Source organism: Grammomys surdaster, unplaced genomic scaffold, assembly GCF_004785775.1.
Source record: "Grammomys surdaster isolate TR1022 unplaced genomic scaffold, NIH_TR_1.0 125977, whole genome shotgun sequence".
Classification (NCBI taxonomy): domain Eukaryota; kingdom Metazoa; phylum Chordata; class Mammalia; order Rodentia; family Muridae; genus Grammomys; species Grammomys surdaster.
The window spans coordinates 1,251,191-1,277,997 of record NW_021620793.1 but is presented as its reverse complement, the minus strand read 5'-3'; the positions used below and the strand labels follow the sequence as shown (position 1 = coordinate 1,277,997).

Here is a 26,807-nt window from a genome sequence, read left to right as displayed (position 1 = left end):
TGTGTGTCTGTGTGTTTATGTGTGTGTGTGTGTCTGTGTGTTTATGTGTATCTGTGTATATGTGTGTGTTTGTTTGTTTATGTGTGTCTGTGTATGTATGTGTGTGTATGTGTGTTTATGTGTGTGTGTGTATGTGTGTGTGTTTATGTGTGTGTGTCTGTGTGTTTATGTGTATCTGTGTATATATGTGTGTGTCTGTGTGTGTCTGTGTGTGTTTGTGTGTGTCTGTGTGTGTTTATGTGTGTGTCTGTGTTTATGCGTGTGTGTGTGTATGTGTGTGTGTATGTGTGTGTTTGTGTATTTATGTGTATCTGTGTGTAAGTGTGTGTGTCTGTGTGTTTATGTGTATCTGTGTATATATGTGTGTGTGTATGTGTGTGTCTGTGTGTGTCTGTGTGTTTATGCGTGTGTGTGTGTATGTGTGTGTGTGTATGTGTGTGTGTGATTGCTCTCTTGCATGTGCTTATATAAGCACAAAAGCTTGCATGCCTGTGCTTGTGTGTGTCTGGTGCCCAGAGGGGCCAGAAGAGGGCATCAGATCCCCTGGAACTGGAATTCTAGACAGTTGTGAGCCACATGTGGATTCTGGCAGTCAACCCAGAGTTCTCTGCAAGAGCAGCCGGTGCTCTTAACCATCGAGCCGTCTTTCTAGCCCCATGATGGTTCCTGAAGGAACACAAATAGTGTCTGTCTTTGGTTCAAATCCTGCCTCTTGCTAGCTGTGTGATCTTGGGCCAGCTTCAGGCATGCTCTGGACCTCGTTTTCCTATTATGACGTGTCAGTCTATACAAGTGCTTGTGATGGGCTTGGGGTGACCTCTGAACTGTGCAAGCTCTGTGACTGTTCCCACCATAATCTTTTTCTGTCACTCTTGTGCATTCCATTTGTATTTGGTCAGTTAGTAGAAATAAAAGCTATTTTTAGTTAGCAAAAACAAAAGGAAAACAGGTCCACAGGCAGCTGGTGACATGGTCAGGCCCAATGGAGCACTCTACACTTACTTCAGGCCTGATTCCCTCCCTGGAGGGAGGTCTAGAAGGGCGGCTACCAGATCAGGGGCGCAGGGCACCTCTCCCTGCTTAGTATGGGACATCCTGCAAGGTTGTTCCAAGAGCCTGGGAAGCCCATCCCCCATGGCCTGTCCCTTCTCTGCGTGTGAGCTCCATGGGACAGGAGTGACCTGTACCACCTGGGATTCCGTCCCTGTCCTGTGTCGACCGCCTCTTTGTAGCCCTTTGCTTCCTACAGCAGGCTGGTGGCTGCTAGCCAGCTGGCCAACCCCATAGGGCAGGACAGTGAACAACAAGAGAGGGTGGCTTTTGTCATGGGCACAGGAGGGGCTTGGTGAGAAGTCAGAGCCACAGGAGCATGTGGTGTTGGGGATATGATGAGGAGGAAGTGTCCCCATATTCATGACAGTGTGATGCAGGGCGTTCCTGTTTCTAGAGCAGGGACTTAGCTGCTCAAGTGTGACCCCAGACCCTGGGCTAGAGGACATGGGACAGATCTTGGCTGGCCCACAGGCTCCTACGGACCAGCCCCTCGACTGTGGGCTAAGGCAGGTTGTGGCTGCAGTGAATTCTGGGAAGATGGGGATTTCTGCCATGCAGCTGGCAGTTTTTCTATAAGTTAATGATTTATACCGGATGGAGGCCAGGCCCTTTCTGGGGCTGCCGGGAAGAACGTGCGTGAGGTTGGGCCAGAGCACGGCTTATGAACCAGGCTTGCTCACTCGCTCGCTGTCCCTCCCTCAGGCTATCTGACCATCTCTGGCCTTCTTTTCACAGGCGAGCAGCGAGGACGGTGATAGACTGAGCTGGACCCTGTCTGATGGCTTCCTCGAACCCTCCTCCACAGCCTGCCATAGGTACTGTACCCCAGGGTCCCCATGACAGGGCTGAGCTGTACCGGTTTGGGGTAGGTTGAGCTCTGCTGGCTGTCTCTATCTGCCTCCAAAATGGAGTCATATCAGGCATCTTCTGATGTTCTCCCTGTTGCCTAAGATCACCTGCAGAGATGGACAGTTTGGGGACTAGGATTGAGGGGCACTTGGGGGCTCAAGAGGGTCAGTTGAAGGTGCAAATTGAGATTGAGGGGGAAGGGTCTGACCATGAGGTTGGATCTTGGAGGAATCCCAGTCTTGACTGTTTTATGAAAAGACGAAAAAAAATATTTACCCAACAGAACCACTTGTTGATCTGGAATTTAACCCAGCTTCCTGTGTTTTACTTGGCACCTCCTTCAGTGGGGCCCCAGCTACCGCAGAGTGGCATCTGGACCCTGTCCTGGTGGACGGGAGCATGGCTATTTTACCCACAAGCCCAGGTTCCTGCCCTCATCTCCCCCTGCCTCTTCCCAAACCCTGCAGGGAGGGAAGCAAATAAATCTGCCACACCGAAGGGCTCCTCTCTTTCCAGCCCAGTCACTGAGTTCAGATCTTGACACTACCTGCTGCTTACACTGTGAGCTTTGTTCTGGGACATGATGTCTCTGCAGCTCAGTGTCCTTGTCCATAAACATGGGATAATAATGATGCCCTCTTCAGTACTGTTGCAAACATATGTACAGCACTTCGTGTGGCAGCTAGTGCTCAGTGAATGAGTGTGTGTCATCGAAGGGTGTGGATAGCCTTCGTGAATCCTCCCTGAGTGTCTAAGCCCTGGTGGGTGCAGAAGATGAGTCTCTTTCTCTCTGGAATGTTCCTTCGTGAAGTATGAGGAATCCACTAATTTGCGGTCCCACTGTCACCACGGTGGGAGGAGCCTCCCAGAAGGCTGGTTCCACCGACACCACGGTGGGAGGAGCCTCCCAGAGGGTTGGTTTCTAACAGCAATGGTGGCTCTCAGGGTTTCTGCTTTCTAGACTCACTTAGGTTGGCTCTCTTGAGGACTGGGTGTGCCTGTCAAGGCCATGAGTGACTGGCACTTGTCATGCCACCTGTCCAGATGGTGAGAGAGGGCTGGGCTTCCAGTCACTCTGGGCTGGGTCACTGGATCTTCCGTCTGATAAAGAATATTGTGGTGTGTCCTGGGGAAGGGGTGGAGGGCAGCCAGCTGGGAGAGGGTAGTTTTTTTTTGTCTGTGCCAGGGGCCTTGGGTTTCCTTTGGCTCCTGCCACTGGGTCCCCTGGCTCTCTTTCTTCTACCCTGCAAGGAGGCCATTTGGGAAGTAAGAATGAAAACAGACCAGACCAGAACTTCTTTTCTGAGGCTCTGACTGACAGCTGGCTCCTGTCACCTGTTGGACCGGTCCCTTGACTGTGTCTAGTTTTCAGTTCTTGAGGAAGAGATGCCCTCAGATACTGGACCTATGCTGTTTCACCCCATGGTTCACGTCTGTGGTATGCTGGGGGCGTGGTGTGTGGTGTTACTTTTGGTTGATGACTCCTGCTGCCCCAGCGAGCTGCACGCACTCCCGATCCAAGCACGTCACCTGTTTCTTCACCCTTCAGGCTCTCTGAGAGTAGCCTCATGCCTGCCCCTTTCCCAGGCCCTGGTAAGGATTACCTGGCTCCTCTTTGGGCATGGCCTTATCTCTCCTAGTGCATTCTTCCCCACCCAAGGTCCTCAGTGAGCTCTGACACCTCAGGCCAATGTCTTAACTTGCCCACAGTCGCTGGCTCAGGGCTGCCGGGAGCTGCTGTTTGGGTTCCTGGTGACACAGTTGAGAATAGCTGGTGCTTGTACTCTTGAAGGAAGGAGGTGCAGAAGTGACTTGAGTTCTTGACAAGCCCTGGGGGAGTCGGCATGACCTGGGCTGGCCTATGAGTTGGAGGAGACAGCTCGTGTTAGCCGTAGACACAGATGGCACTCCGATCCAGCTGCAGTAATAGTTATGATCATGACAGAGTCAGGAGAATATGACGTAATTAATGATAGCCATGTGCCTGGCATCACTGTCATGTAACTATCTGGTAGTCACTAAGCTTAGCCCTTGCACCAGGGACCTCTGCGCTAGCCTGTCTTTTCTCAAGCAGTCCTGGGATCTCGGGAGCCTTGTGACCGAATTCTTGAGAGCAGAAGGCAAGCAAAGTGTGGAGGTCAGGTCCCTCCACGCTCACCCTACAGCTGATGCTCAGGGCTGAGCGGGGGTTGGGGGGTGTCTTAAAACCTTAGACACAGGTGACACCTGCCATATATGCATGGAATTATGGGAGTGACAGACAGAGGACACTGAGTGGCTAGGCATCAGTGAAGCCGGACAGGTCTGTGACAGGATGGGTCTGTGTTGTACACTCCCCAAATAGCAGGCAGGGATTGCATGGACATTTACTCTGGGATTGAAGTTTTATTTTGAGAGCCGGGTGTGGTGTCAAATGTCTCTAATCCAAGTACTCCCTCCTACCACAGTGTGTTGGAGGCAGGAGGATCAGAAGTTCAAGGTCATTCTAGGCTACTTAGTGAGTTTGAGATCACTTGCGCTACATGAGACCCTGTCTCTGAAAACCAAACAGGAAAGGAGAGGGAAAGGGGGGGTCTCAAGGTCTCCATGGCAACCCTACTGACCAGTGGCAGATAATGGCCTGAGGAGATGGGAACAGGGGAAGACATCTGAGAAAAGAACATCTCTGGCCTTGGAGTGGCCAGTGCAAAGGTCCTGAGGCAGATCCTTTGTATAGCAAGAAGGCCAGTGTGGCTGGAGTAGAGAGAAAAGGGAGACGGCAGAGGTTCTGTACACACATGAATGCACATGCATACGTGTGCACACAGCCACACATACACAGATATATATGTACACACAGTATATATAGTCGTCACAACTGTCAAAACAGTCTCAAACTTGTGCTTGATATGGGCTGGCAAGATGGCCCAGCTGCTGCTGGGTAATGGTGATTGCTGCCAAGCCCAAAGACCAGAGTTCGATTCCCGGGACCCACATGTCAGAAGGAGAGAAACAACTATCAAAAGTTGTTCTCTGACTTCCACCAGAGTGCCCTGGCGCTTTGTCTAAATTCATACATACATATTTAAAAAAAACCCATAATAAATAATTTAAAAAATTGTGCCCACTCTTATTTTGTTAACATAAATCTTTAAAATATCTGAAATTATCAACCCGATAACGAGTGGATTGTATCTGGAGTTGTACCGCCCCATGCGGTTTCATGAACACCATTGTGTCGTAATTATATATTTCTAGGTGTCTGAAGCAAATGATTCATTTGTACTTTGTTTGTTTGTTTTTTGTTTTTGAGATATGGTTTCTCTGTGTAGCCCCGGCTGTCTCAGAACTCACTCTGTAGGCCACGCTGGCCTCTAACTTGGAGATCTGCCTGACTCTGTCTCCGTGATTCCTTTGTTTAAAATTTTATATTATTGCATGTGTGTGACAGTGTGCCCGTGGGGGTCAGAGGACAGCTTTGTGGAGCTGGGTGTCTTTACGTGGCTCCACTTAGTCCTCAGGCTGGCGTCACTGGGCCATTGGGTGACTTCACCATTCCTAAGTCATCTTTCTGGGCCCAGAGGGTTTTTGTTTTTTTTTTTAAGATTATTTTTGGCCAGGCGGTGGTGGTGCACACCTTTAGTCCCAACACTTGGGAGGCAGAGGCAGGTGGATTTCTGAGTTCGAGGCCAGCCTGGTCTACAGAGTGAGTTCCAGGACAGCCAGGGCGACACAGAGAAACCCTGTCTCAAAAAACCAAAAAAAAAAAAAAAAAAGATTGTTTTCATGTGTCAGTGTTGTGGGTGCCTATGTCTGTGTCTTTGGAGGCCAGGAGGAGGCATTAGGTCCCCTGGAGCTGGAGTTACAGTTGGTGATGTCAGTACTGGGAACTGAACTCAGGTCCTCTGTAAGCTCTCATAACTTGGACAGGATCTCACTCTATAGCCCAGGTTGACCTCAGATCTGTAGTCCTCCTGCCTCAGCTTCCTGTGCTGTGATGACAGATGTCAGGCACCACATCAGTCAGGAGAGCCGGTCTCCCGTCTGTTTGTACCTCTGAGCAGTGTGTTGGGTACTTCCTGGCCACTGTGGGGAGGAATGGAATCATCCCAGTAGGAGAGGCAATTGGGACTGGAGGTAGCCACCTGTTTGTCCACTCTATTCTCTGCCTTGTCCTTCTGCCCCACCACTCATGTCCTCAGGGGTCTTAGACAGGCTCATGTCACTCAAGTTAGAGCCCTTAGTTAATCAATACTGCACTCGAGACAACACTTGCCCCAGAAATTCCCAACTAGTGGGGCTCTGCTCTCTAGGGGAACATATGGCAACGTTTGGAGACACTTTGAGGTGTCACATCTGTAAGGAGTTACTGTCCCAGAGTGGGGTGCTGCTGAGCCCCCACAGTGTATGGGAAGGAGCCACAGTGCTACTGTCCCTTTCTGTGTCAATGACACCGAGGCTGAGGAATGTTTGAGGCCCTGCAGCCAGCCCTAGGGAGTTGTGCTTTTCTTTTTCCTCTGTACAGGGGCGGGAATCACGAGGAGTGATGTGACTTGCATTGGTGAGATTCCACTCTCAGCTAGGTAGCCCTGCTGTAGGACGATCCTCAGAGTCAGGAGTGTACCCCGATGGACAGAAACCCCAGTCCTTCAGTATTTAGACCAAAGCTGCAGAGTCACAGCCTGGCCCAGTCAGGCCCTGACAGTAAAGGGCACAGTCTGCTAAGGTATTTGGGATCCGTAATTGGTGGAGATTACACGCCATACAGAATAAGCCCAAGCTGGCCATGCAAAGCCAGGGTGAGCCAGGCGAGAGGCTGGAGCAGAGGGAGGTGCCTTGTCAGTGAGCTTAGGGATATCTCTGAGCCGAGCTGTGAAGAATGAGGAAGGGGGCAGAGAACAAATCAGGAGGGAAGGAACAGGAAGTGAAGTCCTACTGGAGACCTCTGTGCTGGGAACTCAAGTCTCACACCTAGCTCTAGCCAGCCCCATCCCAGTGCCTGGGTATCATCTGCCTTCCCCCACAGGGTGTTCCCAAGAGGCTGTTTCACACCAATATTCATATGGAACAAAGAGCTTTTTTTGTTCTCACTAGCCCCTACACAGAAAGCATTAGTCCAGAAACACACAGAGATAGGTGTCTTCCCTGTGCATTTAAAAGGACTGGGCAATCAGCCTGGCATGGTGGTGCCCACCTTTAATCCCAGCATTTGGGAACCAGAGGCAGGTGGATCTCTGAGTTCCAGGCCAGTCAGGGCCTTGTCTCAAAAGGCTGAAAGGAGAGGCTCTTCGCAAAGCGCCTCCACTGTCCTCTCCTCAGAGACCTGCCCCAGGGCCCAGGCTGCTTAGGAACACAGCAGACACTCTGGCTTGAACAGTGTGAGCCTAGTGTCCAGAGCTGCTAACCAGCCTTCAGACACTGTCCCACAGTCCACTAACCACCCCCCCTTCTCTTCCAGGAGATCCCTTGCCTCCCAGAGCTCCAGGCCCCTCCCCCGAGGTGGAGGAGGACTCCGGAGAAGCCTTTGAGTTTGATGACAGTGATGAGGAGGAGGACACCAACTCTGGCCTGGTTGTCCCTGGCCTCGCCCCTGAGAGGGATGCAGAGCCCTCGCTGATCTGCTTCGACCCTGTCCCTGGCTCAGGTGAGGTGTCTCTGGGAGTCTCCACCAGGCAAGCGGGACTTACAGGCAAATCCCAGAGAACTGGCGGGGAATCTCAGGCTCCCAGGGTCTCCAGTAAGCAGGAAAGGGAGCCACTGGGAAGAGACTATATCCTGCTTCTCTTGGGAAAGGAATTCCTAGCATTCCTTCAACATCTGGCTTGAACTTTGTCGGGGGCCTAAGTGGAATTGCTTGGCTGGAGTTCCTCCTAGGGGCACAAGCCCTAAGCTCTTGTAACCTTCCAGCCACGGCTCTGAAGAAGCCATCTGTCTGCTTGGGGAGCCAGCACCCCAGGGGTGGGAGGGTCCAGTCATGTTGTCTGTAAATGTCAGCTTCTGGGCTCTCAGATCTGTCATCTGGGCTACACCAGGGGACTGGATTAGCAGGAACTTCCTGCAGATAGCAACCCTTCCCAGAGCTGGGGTTGGTGGCAGCCAGGTAGGCAGGGTGCTGGTGCTGAGGTTAGACCATGGGGGCGGTGTGGGGCAGGCAGGACAGGTAGGTAGCTTACTCAATAGAGATGGGCCAAGAGAAAGGCAGGGGATCCTACAGGCACCCTGGTTCCTTTGCAGGGCGGGGAACAGGGGGGTGGTAATAGGTTCAGCTCCTGGGGCCAGCCTCTGCCTTACAAGCTCTCTCTCTCTCTGCTCTCCCCACAGACCTGGACCCAGCAGCTGCGCCACCCCAGACAGAGTAAGTGAGCTTCACCCACTGGGAAAAGAGTGGAGCTGGACAGGGGTGTGGGGCAGGGTGGGGCAGTGGCTAGAGACCCTTTGCTCCGATGAGGCCAGTGCTGGGGTTCGCTGTGGAGGCCTCTTTCTCTCTTTTGCCTGGGAGCCTGTTGCATAGGAGGAGGCAGGCCTGGCCCCAGACCCACATCCAGGCCTCTCGCTACCCAAGAGGCCTCAGTGGACTCACAGACTCTTCCAGCATCCTTTCTGTTCCTGCTTGAAACAGAAGGGAGAGGAGGTTCGCTTCCCGGGAGCTATCCGTGGGAACTAACATGCTGTGCCATTACTTCTGTTGTTACCAGTCTGTTCCTTTCATATTTTTAAATTAAAAATTCTGCATGTATTATGTATGTGTGCGTGTGTGAGTATGAGTGTGCGCACGTGCCATGGTTCATGTGTGGAGGTCAAAGGATAACTAGTGGGAGTCAGGTCTCTCCTGGGGAATTGATTGAACTTGGCAACAAAGACCTTCACCTGCTGAGCCATCTTACTGGCTAGTCATTTTATTTTATTTTACTTTATTTTTGTGGGGGGGCAGACAAGTTTTCACATAGCTCAGGGCGGCTTTGAACTCACTATGCCGCAGACGATGGTCATGAAGCTCTCGCCTCTACTTCTGAGATTATAGGCATGTGCCACCATGCCTGGTGCTGGGGAGTGAGCCCCGGGACTTTGGGATGCCAGGCGAGCCCTCTGCTGAATTACACCCTTAGCCACCATTTTAAAAGTTTTTTTTTTTTTTTTTTGGTTGAGACAGGGTCCTGTTTCAGTTGTACTAATGGCAATCCTCCTGCCTCAGATTCCCAACTGCTAGCATTACAGGTGTGAGCTACAAGACCTGGCTGCGTCCTCACTCTGTGGCTGTTGTTGAGGACTCTTGTCTTGAGCCTGGCAGCTCCTGGGAAGCAGGACGCCTTGGTGGCTAGGGTCACAATCCTGGGGCCTTGTGTTAATCCATCTAACCACTAACTCTGGGACCATATGGAAGCCAAAGTCCTTCTGGACTCTGGTTCCCTCCTGTGTAGACTGAATCACTGTTTGTTTTTTGTCTGTTTGTTGTTGTTTTTTTTTGCTGTGCCTAGCTTAACTCACAGTCAGTAGTACTTAGCGTGGCTACTTAAATTTCTTATATTAATTTATGTAGTGTGTTGGTATGTTTGTGCGCATGGGTTTGTGTGTCTTGGCACACAAAAGAAGGACAAGGGGACAACTTGCAGGAATGGATTTTCTCCTGCCATGTGAATTGAAGGGACTGAACTCATGTCCTGAAGCTTCTCTTAACCTTCTGAGCCATTTTGGCAGCCCAGGGAAGGTAGTTGGAATCACAGTCTCTCTATTCTCAGGGTGACATAAAGCTTGTGTGTGTGTGTGTGTGTGTGTGTGTGTGTACATGCATGTGTGCACACGTACATATGTACGTGTGTTTGTGATGGTGAGGTGATAGTTCATGGCTTAAGGCATCTGGTGCCCTGAGTTGAGATCTTGGCTCTTCTGATGTGAGGAGAGGAGAGGAACCCTTTGTCTCCCGGGGTGAGTTGAAGGCTGGTTCTCAGGCAGATGGCCCCAGGTCTCCAGGAGAGATGCCGTGGCAGGGGAGGGAGAGCCTTATCCACGTTTACTCATGCTGAGTGGGTGGACCCTTAGGGTTTCTTCCTGGCTTGGGGTGAGTGAGCCCAGTGTGTGGGCACCTCTCCTCTGTGATTAGCTGGACTGGATCGGGGTGGTTCCTCTGTATCGCCTGTCCGTCTACTGTGTTTAGAATCCCCACAGGTACGCCAGGGTGTTAAGTTGAAGAGAACTTCAGCCAGGGGTCTTGGGGACAGGATGAAATAGAGTAAGGATGGATAGCCAGGGGTCTGGGGCATGATGGGAAGGGCTGTATCCGGAGGTCTGCCTGAGCATGAGTGTAAATTCATACAGGGCTGGGCAGGGCGGGGCAAATGTCTAGATTGAGAAGCCCCTGGCTCTTCTGGAGCAGTGTAAGGTATGAGAAAGGAGAACCCCCTTCGGGTGGGGGCTGGCTATTTGCTCCATTTCCTTGCCTGAGCCTGAGCTCAGGGCTGGAATGTGGTAGCTGCATTCTTCTAGATCTTTCTGGCTTGTCTTCTCTCTACCCCCTGCCCAGCGCACCTGCTGTGTCCCGGGGACACGACCCCTTAGCTCGGCCTCAACTATCCTATCCAGATCACATGTCAGGTCAGCGCTGGACACCATGCTGAGGCTGAACAGCCCAGTGACCCCAGGACCTGGCTGTTCGTGTTTTCTAGTTCTTGGCTGGGCTGGTCAGGACGGCTGAGAGTGGGCCGTAGCTTAGACACGAGGGGCCAGACTTCTGTTTCTCATTCTCGGCCTTCATTCTGTCCTGCCTCCTGTTCAAAGCTAGCCGAGGAGACTGTTGCCCTTTGCTCTGAACATCTTCTCTTGGGGTCCTGGGCCTAGTTCTAAAGCTCAGCTTTAGCCATGTGAGTTTGCATTGCCTGGGAACCCTTCTGGGCAGAGTTTCTCCATCAATTCAATGGACTGATAGTAACTACCTAGCAGGTGTAAACAAGGCTGGCTGGGGAGGAGTGCTCACTTCTCCTTTCTATGCCTGGAATATGACATCAGCCCTGACCTGGGCTGTGGGGAGGCTTCCAGTGTGAGGTTGGCCTCTGCGTTCCCCATGCTGCAGCCTGAGACAGAAGCTCACATCTGTCGCCAGGAAAGCAGAGGACAGGGAAGGTAGCTGCTCAGATCTCTCTTTTTTTTTTACTCCCTCCAGCCTTGGGACGGGGTCGAATCAGATAAAGGGGTCTTCCCACTTCAGTGAACCCAGTTGAAAAATCCTTACAGACGACCTAGTGGGCTGTCTCCTAGGTGATCGGGTTCTGTCACAGTAACAGTCCTTTGTCATGTGGAGGTCCACCTTGGATTCAAACCAGGACAGCAACTCTTTCCCCTCAGTCCATAGCTGGGGACGGGGGTGGGGGGGAGGACATAGAAATTGCAGGTGGAGAGAGAGTCAGGGGCACTGAGCTGGGCTAGGTAGGGGTGTGGATCGAGGTGGGGCTTTCTGGAGGAAGAAGTGGTTCTGGCTTCAGGCTGGAGCATTTTTAAAAATTAGGCTTGCTGGGCATGGTGGCGCACACCTTTAATCCCAGCACTTTGGAGGCAGAGGCAGGTGGATCACTCTGAGTTCCAGGACAGCCAGCCACAGGCACACAGAGACACCCCCCCCCCCATTTCTCTCTCTCTCTGCATGTGAGTGTATGTGTGTGTGTGTATGCGTGATGCAGGAGTCAGTTCTCTCCTTTCACCATGTGGGTCCTGCGGACTAAACTCAAATCATCAAGCTTGGCAGCAAAGCACCATTACACACTGAGCCATCTTGCTGGTCCCAGGTTGTGGCTCTGCTCCTCAATAGCAAGGGGCTTCAGTGCCAGAGCCTCACTTTTCCCATCCATAAAATGGGGACAGTAAATCCCTCTCCTCCAGGGAGGGCAGAGTGAGGAGTGAAGGGACACATGCTTACCTAGACGGCTGGCTACTCCAGATGTGCCCTTTGCTGGGGTCATGCCCCACAGATTGACCATCTGTGCTCACTGACTATCCCACGCAGACCAGCCCGTCCCCATGTCTCCATGCCCTGTCTGCACAGGGGGACTGCATCACCGGCCTGGTGGATAGTTATGAGAAGCTGACACACACAGAGCATGTGCATGCTTACACACACAGAGATACATATGCATGCTTACATACAGATGTATATGCATGCTCACACACTCACACTCCTCTGAAAAGAGGCTAGAACTGAGGCCTCACTGGCTCGAAGCCCAGGAGCTCATCAGCATTGCTGAGCCTCCTGCTCCAGGGCCTGAGACCGCAGGTCCTGCCGGGAGGGCTTACCTGGCCTCAGGCTGGTGTTTTAGAAATGTTACCTGCTGAGAGGTAACTCCTGAGAGAGTAGCTTTCCAGCTGTTCTGTAGGCCCCCTGGAGAGCCTCCTTAGTGCCTGGCACCAAAGCCATGTGGGTTCTAGGTGAGGCTCCTCCCCTTGAAATGGGGACAGAGTAAAAGCCCTCCTCTGACTTCCCCAGCTCTTGTGAAGATGGTGGGGTGTGTCTCCTACCTGCTGGCCATCTCCCAGGTGACAGGGACTCATTCTTGGGGGGTTAAGTTCTGTTTGTTGCCCAGGTCTTACCTCAGTCCCCAACACAGGGGAGAATGGAAGGCAATCCTTGAGGAGATGATGGATGGAAGGACCAGGAAGTTCGGGAAGGAGGGCATCAGTATCTCCATGGAAACGAAGACGACTCTGATGGGGCCCAGGCCAGTGGGAGGAGGAAAGGGGACTTGAGTGGCTGGTGGCCATACTCTAAGGTACCACATTAGTGTTACAATCAGGCACCACTGGTGACACCCACTTTGCTGACAGACAGCTGAAGTAACGGAAGTTAGTTATCTTCTTTTTTTTTTTTTTTTTTTTTTTTTGGTTTTTTCGAGACAGGGTTTCTCTGTGTAGCTCTGGCTGTCCTGGAACTCACTCTGTAGACCAGGCTGGCCTCGAACTCAGAAATCCCCTGCCTCTGCCTCCCAAGTGCTGGGATTAAAGGCATGCGCCACCACTGCCCGGCCTGGAAGTTAGTTATCTTATTGAGGCAGTTGATGGCGGGGCTGTCCCCTTGAGGTCTATGGGCTTGGTCAGTACTGGTGGACTTTGGAGGCTGTCCAGTCCCAATCTCTTCCCTGTAAGTGCTAACTAAGGGAATCAGGGCCAGGGAGCAGCCTTGAGTACACGGTAGGATCAGTGAGCTGAGAGCTGCCATTGCCCACTGTTTCTCCAGGACAGGGCCCCCCACACCTCTACCTGCTGAACGTAGTGCCTGGACTCCAACCCCCCCACCCCTGCCACACACACACACACACACACACACACACACACACACATTGGCATTGCTTGCTTTGCCTGCCTCTGTCATAAACACAGCCACCCCAGCCTTTTCTGGTGGTTCAGGGTTTGGTATCTCACCGTCTTCTTTGTCTTCCCCTTCCTCAGTGCATTTGGATTGTCAGGCAAGTTCTGATGCCCATTGCCTAGGCCTTACCTAGGCCTGCAGCCTCTGAGAAGTTGGGTCGGGAGTGGTAGGATATTCATCAGAGGGCTGGACACCCATCCTCCCCACTGGATCAGGACTGAAAGGGTGGAGCCTCTGCTTCTTAGCTTCCAGGTGTGGGGATCATGGGAGCTTTGAGGGCAGGCCAGCACGGCTATCAGTGTCCCTCAGTCTACAGAGGGCATGCTTAAGGTTTTCCCTATAGACTCAGACTTATATGCAGTGCTAGGGTTCTCTTGCATTTAGTGGTTCCTGAATTCCCTCTCTGGGTTCTATACTACAGTATAGGACAGGGCCTGAGTCTCTGCACGAGGATATGGGGTCACTCTTCTTTTCCCAGCTTCTCTGTGCCCCTTGCTAGTTTTTTCTTTTTTCTTTCTTTCTTCTTTCTTTCTTTCCTTCTTTCCTTCTTTCTTTCTTTCTTTCTTTCTTTCTTTCTTTCTTTCTTTCTTTCCTTCTTCTTTTTTTTTGTTTTTTGAGACAGGGTTTCTCTGTGTAGCCCTGGCTGTCCTGGAACTCACTCTGTAGACCAGGCTGGCCTCGAACTCAGAAATCTACCCGCCTCTGCCTCCCAAGTGCTGGGATTAAAGGTGTGCGCCACCACTGCCCGGCCTTTGCTAGTTGTTAAATTAAAAGAGCTGATTTTTTTTTCTATCCTTCCTCCCCCTTTCCTCCTCCTTTTTGAAACAGTCTCTCACTGTTATCCCATCTCTCCTTGTAGCCTAGGCCTGCCTCTGACTCCAGAGAGCTGGGATCGAAGACGTGCGCCACCACAGCTGGCCTGTTCTCTCTCTCTCTCTCTCTCTCTCTCTCTCTCTCTCTCTCTCTCTCTCTGTCTGTCTGTCTCTGGTTTCAAGGCCTCTCAGCCTCTGTGTCAGAGCCTTCTAGATCCTAGATCCCTTGATGGTGCAGGGCAAAAGCTACTCAGCTTCTTTGCCTGAGCAGGAGCATGTGTGAGACTGTCTGAGTGGAGTCTGTGAGGGTGTCCCTGGGTCCCCACTGTGATGGCACTCAGCCCTGTTAAACCCTTCCACCCCCAGCACCCAACATGAAGGAGTGGAACTGTCTTACACTCATAGGCCCTTCATGCTCACACAGCCTGGGCACATGTCAGCCTGCTTCACGGTGACTGAGCAATAGGCTCCCCTCACACTGTCCACACCTCAGTCTCAGAGACTGAACAGGCACCGTGACCGACCAAGGGACTGTTGTCTGGGATTTGGAGACGGGGAGGTGATCCTGGATCCTCTGGGTCACCTGATGTCATCACAGGGGCCTTGTAAACGGGAGGCCAAAAATAAGAGAAGATGCCACACCGACAGCCTTGGAGGTGGGAGAAGGGCCCTGAACCAAGGGCTGAGAACCATGACTAGAAGCAGACTCTCCTATAGTACAGCGGTTCTCAGCCTTCCTAACGCTGTGACCCTGCAACGCAGTTCCTCACGTTGTGGTGACCCCCCCCCCCACCATAAGATAATTTCACCGCTACTTCATAACTGTAATTTTGCTACTGTTATGAATCTTAATGGAAACATCTGTGTTTTCCAATAGTCTTAGGCGACCCCTATGAAAGGGTTGCCCCATCCCCGAAAGGAGTCATGAGGGGTGTAGCCTGACACCTTGCCACCGCAAGGAAACTCATTTCAGACTGTTTTGACCTCCACAACTCTAAAATAACAAGTTTGTATTATTATTATTATTTTTTTGTAATGTCCTGGGCTTATGGTAGTCGACCTTGACAACGGCAGGACTGAGACTGAGACAGAGCTCTGGAAGGGAGGTCACAGTGGGTCTCATTTTGCAGACAGAGACGTGGAACACCTGATTGGAGGAGGCAGGCAGGCTGACAGTCCATGGGGTCTGGACTTTTCCCATGTTGTGTATGTGTCGGGGTCGTTCACACAGTTCTGGCTCAGAGCTCTGTGACTGGTTGTAACTGGTTGGGCTCTCTAGGCCTTCTTCACCTCCTTCCTCCCTTTGTTTTTTACTGAGTGCCCGGGCTGGGATGTTGAAATCCTGGGTGAGCCAGTGGTACGTGTAACAGCCCCATAGCCATATGACAGTGCCTGTGTGGATCTGACTACAGGTCAGGCCCAGTGCTAAGAATGTCACCTTGCTTATCCATCAGTCAATATGACACAAATGTTCGTGGGTGGGGCTCTGCCATAACCACTTATTACACATGTGGCAACAGGTACAGGAAGGGCAGACCACCAGCCTGGTGTCACAGAGGGAGGCAGGTGGAGCTAGGATCAAACCCAGGCAGCTTCCAGAACCCGTGTTCTTCGTTGAGCACGGTGGTGCATATTTGTAATTCTATGGCTTTGGAGGCGGAGATGGGGATGGTATGGTTGCCCTGCCCGGGGGCATGCTGGATTACACAGTGACTTCCAGGACAGCCTGGGCACCTACACCTGTTTCAAATGTAAAAAAAGATATCTCTCTACTTCATTTTTTTTGGTTTATTTCTTTTGTATGTGTAGGAGATGGCGGCATTGAGTGCATGTATGGAGTCCATCGGAAGATAACATGGTGGGGTTGGTTCTTGCTTTCCACCGTGTGGGCCCCAGGAATTAAACTCAAATCTTCAGGCTTGGCAGCAAGCACCCTTACTGAGTTCACAGTGGCTCCTGGGAATTGATTTCTTTCCTTCCTTCCTCCCTTCCTTCCTTCCTTCCTTCCTTCCTTCCTTCCTTCCTTCCTTCCTTCCTTCCGTCTTTTCTTCCTTCCTTTCTTCCCTCCTTTCCCTCCCTCCCTCCCTCCCTCCCTCCTTTCCTTCCCTCCCTCCCTCTCTCCTTCCCTCTTTTCTCCCCTCCCTTCTCCCCCCTTTCCTCTCCTGCTCCCTCCCTTTCTCTTTCTTTCTGGAGAAAAATTCTAGTAGCCCAGTCTAGCCTCAGACTTGTTCTGTAGCCAAAAATGACCTTGGACTCCTGGTCCTCCCCACCCCCAAACACACATACACACCTCCCTAGTGCTGTTCCCCCCTCCAAACACACATACACACCTCCCTACTGCTGTTCCCCCCCTCCAAACACACATACACACCTCCCTAGTGCTGGGATTACAGATGTGAGCCTCCACACCTGGTTCACGTGCCACCCAGGGCTTTGTCTTGGTAGACAATGCTCTCTACCTGCTGAGCCACTCCCCCACCCCCACCCCGCACCCTGGAATCTGTCTCCTCCTTCTCTGTTACCCCTTCACCCCCTCCTTTCAGTAAGTCATACATGTTTATTGAGAAGAACATCTAAGAGAGAAGATGACAGGCTGTGGGTAGCCTTTCATGTGCACCGTGTGCGGCCTCGAGTCCCTGCTGGGTGCCCACTGCAGCGTGCAGCTTGGCTGCTGCAGAACGGTGGTTTTATTGCGCCTGCCGTCACATGGCTCGCTAATTTTTTTGTTTAACCTAATTACACAGTGAACATTTTCCCGTGGGAACCTGAGTTCTTCAACAACTCCCCACGTGGTTCTCCTTTCACTATTGGGGAGGCCGTGGTGCCTGTCTGGGTCTGACTGTTGATGCCAGACCCTCCAGATGCTAGGGAGCCCCCAAAGCAAGCCAGTAGCTGGGTTTGGGGTGCTACCTGTGTTTGCGGAGTCAGGCTATGAGAGATGGATCTCTGGTGTCCCTAACACTCAGTCCCTGTTGAGGACCATTCTGGAGATCATTACGAAGCAACCCCTGCTACCCTGACGCCCCTTGTGTGGCCTCTCAGCACATCATTCATTGTGCATGTGGACTTGTGTCCAGGTGTAGGAGACACAGGAAAGACTGTGCCCTGGAAGTCCTCTCTATATGAGGGACCTGGCCCAAAGCGTGGAGAGGTTAGCACATGGTTAGAGGGGACACTGTGCCTGGAGAGGCAGAGGAAGGCCTGAGGTGACTGACGTGCCACAGGCCAGAGCCTGGCAGGCATTGCCACTGACCTCTCTCTTTATCAGAGGGAGGACTCATGGTCCATTCCACAGATGTGGAAACTGAGGCATAAAGCCATGCTGTGTGCTTTACGGCGCATTCTTCCTTGATCCTCCCTGAAGGAAGTGATAGTTCGCTTGGCTTGGTTCTACCTTTAGTGACTGTCCCTGTGCTCTGGGCCAAATGGCAAAGGCAGGATTTGTCTTCAGGCTGTTGGAACTGGTGTGTGCTGCCTCGCTTTTGACCTGTGCATACTGGTTTTCTACTCTGCTGCTCACTGGAGCTAGGAGAAGCCCTTTCTCAGGCCAGTCATCAGTCCCCAGGGCAAGAGCTTTGGGGTTGGGAGCTAGGAGTTCCTGAGTGACTCTAGTCACCCAGAGGCTGCCTTGGGGTCTTTAAGCCTGACACAGGGTCTCATTGTATAGTTCAGTCTGGCCTTGAACTCACGATTCTCTTGCTTCAGCTTTCCAGGTATGAGACTGCAGGCCTGAATCTGTGTGCTCAGTTTTACTTGGGGCTGTGCTGTGCTGTGCTGTGCTGTGCTGTGCTGTGCTGTGCTGTGCTGTGCTGAGCTGTGCTGTGCTGGGCTGTGCTGTGCTGTGCTGGGCTGGGCTGGGCTGTGCTGTGCTGTGCTGTGCTGTGCTGGGCTGTGCTGTGCTGTGCTGGGTTGTGCTGTGCTGGGACGGAGGGCTTTATGAATGCTACATACGCATTCTACCAACTAAGCTAAATCCATAGCATACAGGCCAGATGGTCTTTAAGGTCTCTTTAGCTTTGTTGGGTGGCCAAGAAAGCTACCTATAACCCCAACACTCAGGGGACAGAGCTGGAAGGATCTTTCAGTTGCGTTTATCTATCTGTGTGGAAGTACATGCTCGCCATGGTATGTAGGGGTCAGAGGACAACTTGTTGGAATTGGTTCTCTCTACCACTCGAGTTCAGGAATGGAACTCAGATTGTCAGTCTCGGTGGCTAGCACCTTTACCTGTTGAGTCATCTCACCCGCTCGGAGGCAGAAGGATCTTGAGGTTGATGCCAGCAGGGCTACATAGTAAGTTCCAGGCCAGCCTGGACTACACAGGGAGATACTATCTTAAAAAATGAAAAAGAGCCGGGCAGTGGTGGCGCACACCTTTAATCCCAGCTCCCAGCACTTGGGAGGCAGAGGCAGGAGGATCTCTGTGTGTTTGAGGCCAGCCTAGTCTCCAAAGTGGGTTCTAGGACAGCCAAGGCTACACAGAAAAAACAAAACAAAACAAAACAAAAAAACACGTCTTGGAAAAAACAAAACAAAAAACCAAAACAATAAAAAGATTCTTTCAACATGTGTTACTCTGTGGCTTTGAGGCTAGCCTGCTCTGTGAGAAAGGAGGAGGGGTCCATAGAGCCTTGGAGTCTTGTAGGCCTCAAGGCATGCTGGGAGACCTGAAGCAGGCTAGGAGGCCTGAGGCATCCTGGGAAGCCAGTGAGAACTCCTCTTTCTGATTGGTGTTTCTCTCCCCTGCCTCTTCCTCACCCTCATCTTCAGCATAAATGGCTTTGCCTGGCAAGTACAGGTCAGGTGGTGTAACTGTAGTCAGGCCTCGTCTCCAGTGCAAGGCGTGAGGTCTCAGGAGTGTGGAAGTGCACATGAGGGAGGTAATGAGCCTCTCATGGCTGTTTATGGTGGTTCTTTATTATCTGGAGTCTTGGAGGAAGCTCAAGAGTGTTTGCTCACAGGGAGAATGCTCTATTCCAGTTGGGCAGTGCCAGGGCCCTGGGTAGCTTTCTGGGGCTAGCAGTTGGGAGGGGCTGTCCCCTGTGGGCACAGGCTAGGCAGGAGGGAGGAGGTGCCTTGGGCTCATTCCCTGTCTTGTTTTCCTTGTACACTAACCCTGAGTCCGAACCTCTGCTCCACATGTTACCTCATGTGGAGAACCCTTTCCCTCTTGCCTGCCTGTCTGGGACTCCTTTAGTCGGTGAACTGAAGAGCTTACCTCTGGAGCAAGGCTCTGCAGGAACCGCTGGGGATGTGGCTCAGCTGTGGAACGTTTGCCTGACATGTACAAGGCCCTGGGTTCCGTGCCCAGCACTGAAGAAACCAAGCATGGTGCACACCTATAATCTCAGCACTTAGACAGCAGAGTCAAGAGGATCAGGAATTCAAAGTTATCTTTGTTATATAATGAATTTGAGGCCAGCCTGGGCTACTAGACCCTCTCTTACTACCCCCCCAGATTCCCCCCTGCCAAAAAGCAAAATAAGCAAGCAATCAAAAGCATTGACAGAATATCAGCCTGGTTCAGGTCTCAGCTGTATTCTTTCTTACTGACCAGGAGGCTTGGGCAGTGGAAGTGGGCAGGAAGGTGTCCCTGCAAATAGATGACACCTTCCACCCGGCTCATAGTTGCAGGATCAGGACCTGTATTTGCTATTGCCTGTGCCCTGGTAACACACAGCAAGGAGACTCATTCTTCAGTTTTCCTGTGGTGTGTAGTGTGTTCTTGGAATTTCCAGGTCCCTCTAGAGCCACTTGACCCCACTCAGTAATGCCTGGCCCCACCTTGAGGTCAACTTAAAGGGTACGCAGGATCTATCGTTAGCAAAGACATGATAGCCTTTGAGTTGGCTGCCAAGTTTTCTCCTGGGCAGTGTCAGCCTGGTTTACTATGAGGCAATACCTGGGTGTTCTGCATGGCAGTGGGATGAGTGTCTGATACATGTAAGACCTGGCGTTATATTTCCTACACAAAGGAGAAAGGAGAGAGAAGAGGGAGAGGGAAGGGAAGAAGGTGTGATGGTTTGAATATACTCAGCCCAGGGAGTGGCACTGTTAGAAGGTATGGCCCTGTTGGAGTAGGTGTGTCATTGTGGGTATGGGCTTTAAGACCCTCATCCTAGCAGCCTTCAGATGAAGATGTAGAACTCTCAGCTCTTCCTGCACCATGCCTGCCTGGATGCTGCCATGATCCCACTTTGATGATAATGAACTGAACCTCTGAACCCATAAGCCAGCCCCAATTAAATGTTGTCCTTGTAAGAGTTGCCTTGGTCATGGTGTCTGTTCACAGCAGTAAACCCTGACTAAGGGAGATGGGTGAGGGGTGTCTTGTAGACAGCAGATGTTATCTCTCGCAGCTTTGGGTCCTGGGCACTGTGCTCCTGTTGTGGGGCTGAAGGTGTGAGGCAGGCAGGGCAGAGCAGGTCATCACTGTGAGAGAGGAAGAGGGGGCACATGAGGCCTTCAGGCTCTGTGGGATGGAGGCATGCTGGATGGCCTTCTGCTCTCCTGGAACTCTCTGGACTGTGTGAACGCCTCTTTGAGATTGAACACTCTGGCTTCCTCCCCATCCTTTGTTCTCTGAGCTGGTGGAGTGGTCCAAGCAAGTGCAGGCCAGGAGGTGTTACTGTAGCCAGCTTTGACTCCAGTGCAAGGTGGGATGCCTCAGGGTGCAGAAGCATAGCTGAAGCCAAGATGGAGGCAGCAGGAGACCAACAGTCTGCTGGGGGCCACGTTCTCACCTACAGATGGTTGTCACCTTCTTATGAACTCTCATGGTAGGAGGGCTAACGGGCTGCTGGTGGCTTCTTTCTCAGGGCCTTGATCCTTCTCATGGGCTTCTGTCTCATTACCTATTCTCTTCCCCAAAGACTCCATTTCTTCTCACTGCTCCCCCCCCCCACCCCCAGGTAGGCATTTCAACCTGTGGCCTTTGGCAGGATCACAAACCACAGCTCAGTGATGGAGCCTTAGCTGGTACCTGTGATTCTGTGTTAAGCACTGTTTCTCACCTTCCTTATGAAAAAAATCATGGTTAAGCAAGTGTCTTATTTTGGGTTATTATTGCTGTGATGAAACACCATGACCAAAAGCAACTTGGAGAGGAAAGAGTTTATTTGGCTTATACTTCCAAGTCACTGTTCATCATAGAAGGAAGTCAGGACAGGAACACAAGCAGGGCAGGAACCTGGAGGCAGGAGCTGATGCAGAGGCCCTGGAGGGTGCTGCTTACTGGCTTGTTTCTTTTCATGTTTGAGATCAGCACATGACATAGTCAGTACTGTGTCTTGAAATCTCCTCTGCCAACACCATCAACCCAAAACTCTTCCGTCTAGCATCTGGCAGATTTTTTTTCGACAAGGGCAAAAAGCAGCTACATTCTTTGCCCAAATATCACAAAAATGGTCACTAGACCACTTGCTAATATCTTTTTGTGCTAGATTCCCACTGACCACATCTCTCTCAGCGCTGCCAGCCACGCTCCTGCTAGGACAGCCCAGGAAGCCCTGCTTAAAGTGTTCAACTGCATTTCCAGTCCAAGTCCCCAAAGTCCACATCCCACCAGCAAGCGGTGGCATGGTCAGGCCTGTTACAGCAATACCCCAGTCCCTGTTCAGAACTTCTGTCTTAGTCACTGTTCTGTTGCTGTGAAGAAACACCATAAAAGAGGCAACTCTTATAAAGGAAAGCATTTGACTGGGGGCTTGGCTATAGTCTCAGAGGGTCGGTCTGTTATCCTCATGGCAGATAGGCGCTGGAACAGTCGCTAAGAACTAAATCCTGACTTGGGCAGCAGCAGAGAAAGAAACTTGCCTGGCATGGGCTTTTAAAACTCAAAGCCTGTCCCCAGTGACATAACTTTTCCAACAAGGTCAAACCTCTTAATTCTTCCTGAGGGCTCATCAGTTGGGGACAAAGCAAGCAAATATATGAACTCTGAGAGCCATTCTTATTCAGACCACCACAGCAGGTAGAGAAGGGTACGACCTTGTCACAGACAGGCTGGGGCATGGGTGAAGATTTAAGTGCAAGCCTCAGCTTTAAAAATGGTTTAAATTTTTTAAAATGTATTTTGTGTGTGTTTGTATATGTACATGTGTGTGTTTGCGTGTGTGTGCGTGCGTGTGTGTGTGTGAGGACAATGTAAGGAGGTTGGATCTTTCTGTTATGAAATATAATGCGGTGGCAGTGGGTACGGGAAGAAGGTACCGTGTGGGTTCATGCCAAGGTGTCCCCCTGAGAAATCATATCATGCAACAGACCTGACATAAGGAAAGTTTTCTGTGGGGGAAGGGAGGGCAGCAGTGACCTGGGAAACAGGAAGAGACAGAGAAAGGGGGGACAGAGAAGGACAGAGAGAGAGAGAGAGAGAGAGAGAGAGAGAGAGAGAGAGAGAGAGTTGTAGGGGGTGGGGTAGCGAGCAGTCCTCTCAGGCTGCCAGGCCACCCACACCTGGTGGGATTCAGATAGCAATGGCTGCAGGTGGTGATGTGAGTGTCACTAGGTCACTGCTGAGAGGATTCTAGCGGGATTGTCTGTAAGCCAACCCCTTCCACTCTGTGGGTCCTGGGAATCAAACACGGTCCCTTAGACTTGGCAGAATGCGTCTTTACCTACTGAGCCATCTTGCCTGCCCCCAACCTCAGCTTTTGGAGAGTGGGAGAAAGTTATCCTCACTGCAGACAGAGTTGTGTCCTGCTGCCCTCCACTTAGCCCAGTGATGTCAGTAATCAGGGCGTCTGTTCCCAGCCCGGAGACTGGGGTAAAACTCTTTAAACTTTTCCCAAATCGTGACTCATTTTTAACCTAAGAAACTTATATCCAACCTCAGACACGTGGATATATAAAAAAGGCACACGCACCAAGCGTTTAGCAATGATAGATTGTTGAGGCGTTTACATTAAAACACGTTTTGTAAAGACCAAACCAAATTTGCATACTAATGAGGTGAGTGTGCTTGTCTAACTGTCCATAAAGGTTTAAATCTCTGTTAAGTGTTGGATGTCGCCACACACAGGCCTGAGTTTGATTCCCAGATCAGCAGTTTTGACTTTATATTCGTTAGTGCTGAGAAGGCACCTCTGTCTCATGAAGATATCCAGTACAAACCAGCAGAAGGACGTTTGAAGCCTTTCAGGGACTGTTAAAAGATTATCCCAGGTCAAAATTCATCTCGTGATTTTATTGAAGTGAAATTCAACTCAGCGATTTTTAAAATCATACATTCGAACGTTAATCCAGTCCCAAAGACTTACCTGCTGTGGACTGAGGGTCGGAACAAGTCTGCTTTCCATAATGAAACAGAGTATTTCTGTGAGATCAGGGAAAATGCACAGTAAAAACACTGAACTTTGTAACACTACTAGTCCTGAATCAGAGCCAAGGTTTACGTCTTTCTTGATAGCCAGCCAGCTTTGATGACCAGAGGCTCTAACCATTAGGCCACCCTCCACATCCTTCCAGTCTGGTGAAGAGGCTGAAGTTTCACTGAGCCATCTCTCTGCAGGGCACCCACTGTGGTCAGCAATGGGGATGCGGTGGGCGCGGCGGTCTCTGGTGTCCGGCGCTCCAGCTGGAAGCGGAAGAGCTCACGCCGTAGTAAGTTGCCACCCACCCCCTGCCCGCCCCCACCCCAGGGAGAACCAAGATGATCTCTTAGTCTCCAGGCCAAGAGCTGGCACTGGTGCTTGAGAGCCCAAGGGAGGGTTGCTACAGACTCGGTGGCTGTCAGTGATGGAGTACCCACTCACTGCTCACCAGATCCTTAATCCAGCTGTCCACCTGCCCTCAGAGGCTCCGCCGAGAGGCTGGTCAGAGTTGGCTCCCTGGTGACTGAGACAGACATTCTGGGAGGAGACCCCCCCCCCCTTATAGAGGAGCGGCTTCTGTAAGAGCCAGTGTGCGGGGGATGCCTTGTCCTGGGGATGCCTGGTCCAAGGGATGCCTGGTCCTGGGGAGGCTCCAAGTGCCTCAGGTTAGAGATGTGCACTCCAGGGTGAAGCAGGCCTTGAGCAGCTCTTGAGCTCCCCCAAGTGCCTCTGCCATAGGACCTTGATCTGACATTTGGGGCTCATCCCTTCAGGGGGTGGGTGAGAGAAAGACAGAGGAGAAAGGGAGGGACCAGTGAGGACCATCACCACCATCCAGGAGAGGAGGGGTCAGGGTCGTGATGCTCCAGCGTGGGGAGGGGGCCAATGGGTCAGTCTGGACCCACTGGGGCATGGGATGGATGGGAGGAAGAAGTGGGTATGAGGGACAAAGCCTAGCCAGGCTCTGGATGCTGTAGGACCTAAGACATCCCTTAGAGGTTAGAGTCTTTCTAGGAGGGCCAGGGCTCAGATTAGGCTAGATTCCCCAATCCCCACTCTGCCCATCCTGGAGCTAGGCATCAGTGTATGGCTTCCCTGCAGGTGCTGTGGTCAAGATGGAGGTCTGTGGGTGACAGGGAGAGAGGCAAGGTGGGGTCTGTGGTGGGCACTGAGAAGGCTGGTGGGCCAGGGGAAAGCAGTGAATTGTATCAGTACCGATAAAAGTCAGGACACGTGGATGGCTTCCAGCTGGTTGGTCCTCATGGCTGCCACCATATGCCTGCCCTTTGGGTGACCTTTCTCCCCTCGGTTACAGTTGACCGGTTCACTTTCCCCGCCCTGGAAGAAGATGTGATTTATGACGACGTCCCCTGTGAGAGCCCAGACGCCCATCAGCCCGGTATGGCCTCTTGTGGTTCCTTTCCTGGCCTTTCTCTGGGTCCGAGAAGGGGAGCTGTGCTTGGAGGTGGTGGTGGGTCTCTTCCCCTCCTTCTGTCCCCAGTGCTCTCTGTCCCCACCTTTCACACCCTGAAGATACACAAGCAGAGACTGGCCATAACCCCAGGTCTGGGCAAACAGGGCAGGGCAGGGTTTGGGGTCTCGGGCAGGATGACATTAACCCTTGAGTTCCTGAAGAAGGCCATCTCATCCTTCCCAAGCCGTGATTACCTCCAGGGAAGAGGAGATAGCTGTGAAGACCTCTCAGGGCAGTGGTGGGAGGTGACAACGTGTCAGACCTACAGGGTCACATAGAGAGGCTGTGCTCTGAGTTGAAGATGGAAGAGAGAGAGGTGGCAGGGATTGAGACACAGTGAGCCAGGCTGTTCTATACGTATGCATGGATGTGTTCACGTGTGTGCACATATGCACACATGGGCACACATATGCATAGTGTGTGCGGTACTGAGGATCCGAACTCAAGACCTTGTGCATGCTAGCACTCTAGGCTTTAGCTACGTTTCTAACCCTCGGTGCTTTGAAACAGGGTCTTGCCATGTAGCCAAGGCTGGCCTTGAACTCATTATTTTTCCTTATTGGCCCCTGAAGTCAGCTGGGATTGCAGGTACACCCCATTTCTCCAGGCTGAAGAAATTATATATAAACATATTCTTTATATGTTGCCATATAATCTGTGGTTGGGGGTATTATGTCCTAATTTTACAGGTGAGGAGTCAGTAGAGGCCATAACATTTCTATGAATAAGTCAAGTAGCTGATGACCTGGCCCTGGTCTTTGCTGTCCTCAGGTGACACAGTGGGTCTTCTCCAGGTGCTGCCGGCATGTCCGATGTAGAAGCAGTGCAGCCAGCCCCTCCTTCAAGGTCACAGCCAATGTGGCCTGCTGTTCTGTCCCTGGAGTCGGTAGTCACCAATATCTTGGCATAAAAATAACGTCTTCAGCCGGGCGGTGGTGGCGCACGCCTTTAATCCCAGCACTTGGGAGGCAGAGGCAGGAAGATTTCTGAGTTTGAGGCTATCCTGGTCTACAGAGTGAGTTTCAGGACAGCCAGGGCTATACAGAGAAACCCTGTCTCAAAAAACCAAATAAATAAATAAATAAATAAATAAATAAATAAATAAATAAAACAACAACATCCCCACGATGGGAGGCAAGTGCTTGCTACCAAGCAGGAGGGTTTAAGTTTGATCCCCAGAACCCACCTAAAAATGCTGGACATGGTATAATCCCACAGCTAGGGAGGCAGAAGTGGATCCCTCAGGCTTGCTGGCCAGCTAGCATGGTTGAACTGGCAAGTCTGGGGTCTCCATGAGAGCTCCACATTCAAAGGCAAGCTTGACAGTTCCCGAGGCATACCCCCTCCCTTCCCCCCTCCCCCCAAGTGCCCAGTTGGGTTCTGCTTCTCTAGAGAGAAGACACTCAATTCATTGTCCCCATTTCTCATTCTAAACCATTTCCTTTGAAAGTGAGGGTTCCTCTTGGGCTCTAGGCCGGGTGCGCCCCCTTCTGGATGCTTGGGGACCACAGGGACCACATGGACCACAGGGGAGGGATGCCGCATTAAGGAAGTCCCGCCCCTTCCCCTTCCTGTGTCTTCCCTTTGATGCTTTAGAAATCCTCAGTAGCCCAGGAGCATGCTAGAGCTCCAGTTGGATTTGACTCTGACGTTTCCTCTCTCTCCCGCAAAAAATGCCAAGGAGGCTGAGAGTGAGAACCTTGTTCTCAGAGGGATGTGTTAAGAGGGAATAAGGAGTCCTCCTTGTTGGACATATTTCTTTTGTGTTTCTGTTTTTTCAGGCCCTTCTTGTGTAGAGAGGTGAAAGACATGCTGGCATAGTCTCTGAGGAAGTAGAACTGAGTCTGGGGCCAGATCAGTACACCTGCTCCATCCTCTCTCCTTCCCTCCCTCCCTCCTCCTCCCCCCCCCCCCCTCCTTCTTCTTCTCCTTCTTCTTCTTCTTCTTCTTCTTCTTCTTCTTCTTCTCTCTCTCTCTCTTTC

The 26,807-nt window shown here is 51.6% G+C and overlaps 1 protein-coding gene across 3 annotated transcripts in view; it reads left to right on the top strand.

The window, feature by feature from the left end:
• Positions 1 to 26,807, top strand: part of Arhgef10l (Rho guanine nucleotide exchange factor 10 like) — a 146,795-nt gene that overhangs the window by 42,024 nt on the left and 77,964 nt on the right. For 2 of the 3 annotated variants that reach the window (XM_028753941.1, XM_028753939.1), the window contains exons 1-5: positions 1,724 to 1,868; positions 7,340 to 7,525; positions 8,203 to 8,236; positions 23,549 to 23,640; positions 24,667 to 24,750. In XM_028753941.1, coding sequence (XP_028609774.1) covers positions 1,832 to 1,868; positions 7,340 to 7,525; positions 8,203 to 8,236; positions 23,549 to 23,640; positions 24,667 to 24,750 — 433 coding nt within the window. In that variant the 5' untranslated portion in view covers positions 1,724 to 1,831. Of the gene's footprint in view, positions 1 to 1,723; positions 1,869 to 7,339; positions 7,526 to 8,202; positions 8,237 to 23,548; positions 23,641 to 24,666; positions 24,751 to 26,807 lie in introns of those variants that run through there. The other variant, XM_028753940.1, reaches the window with a different exon arrangement.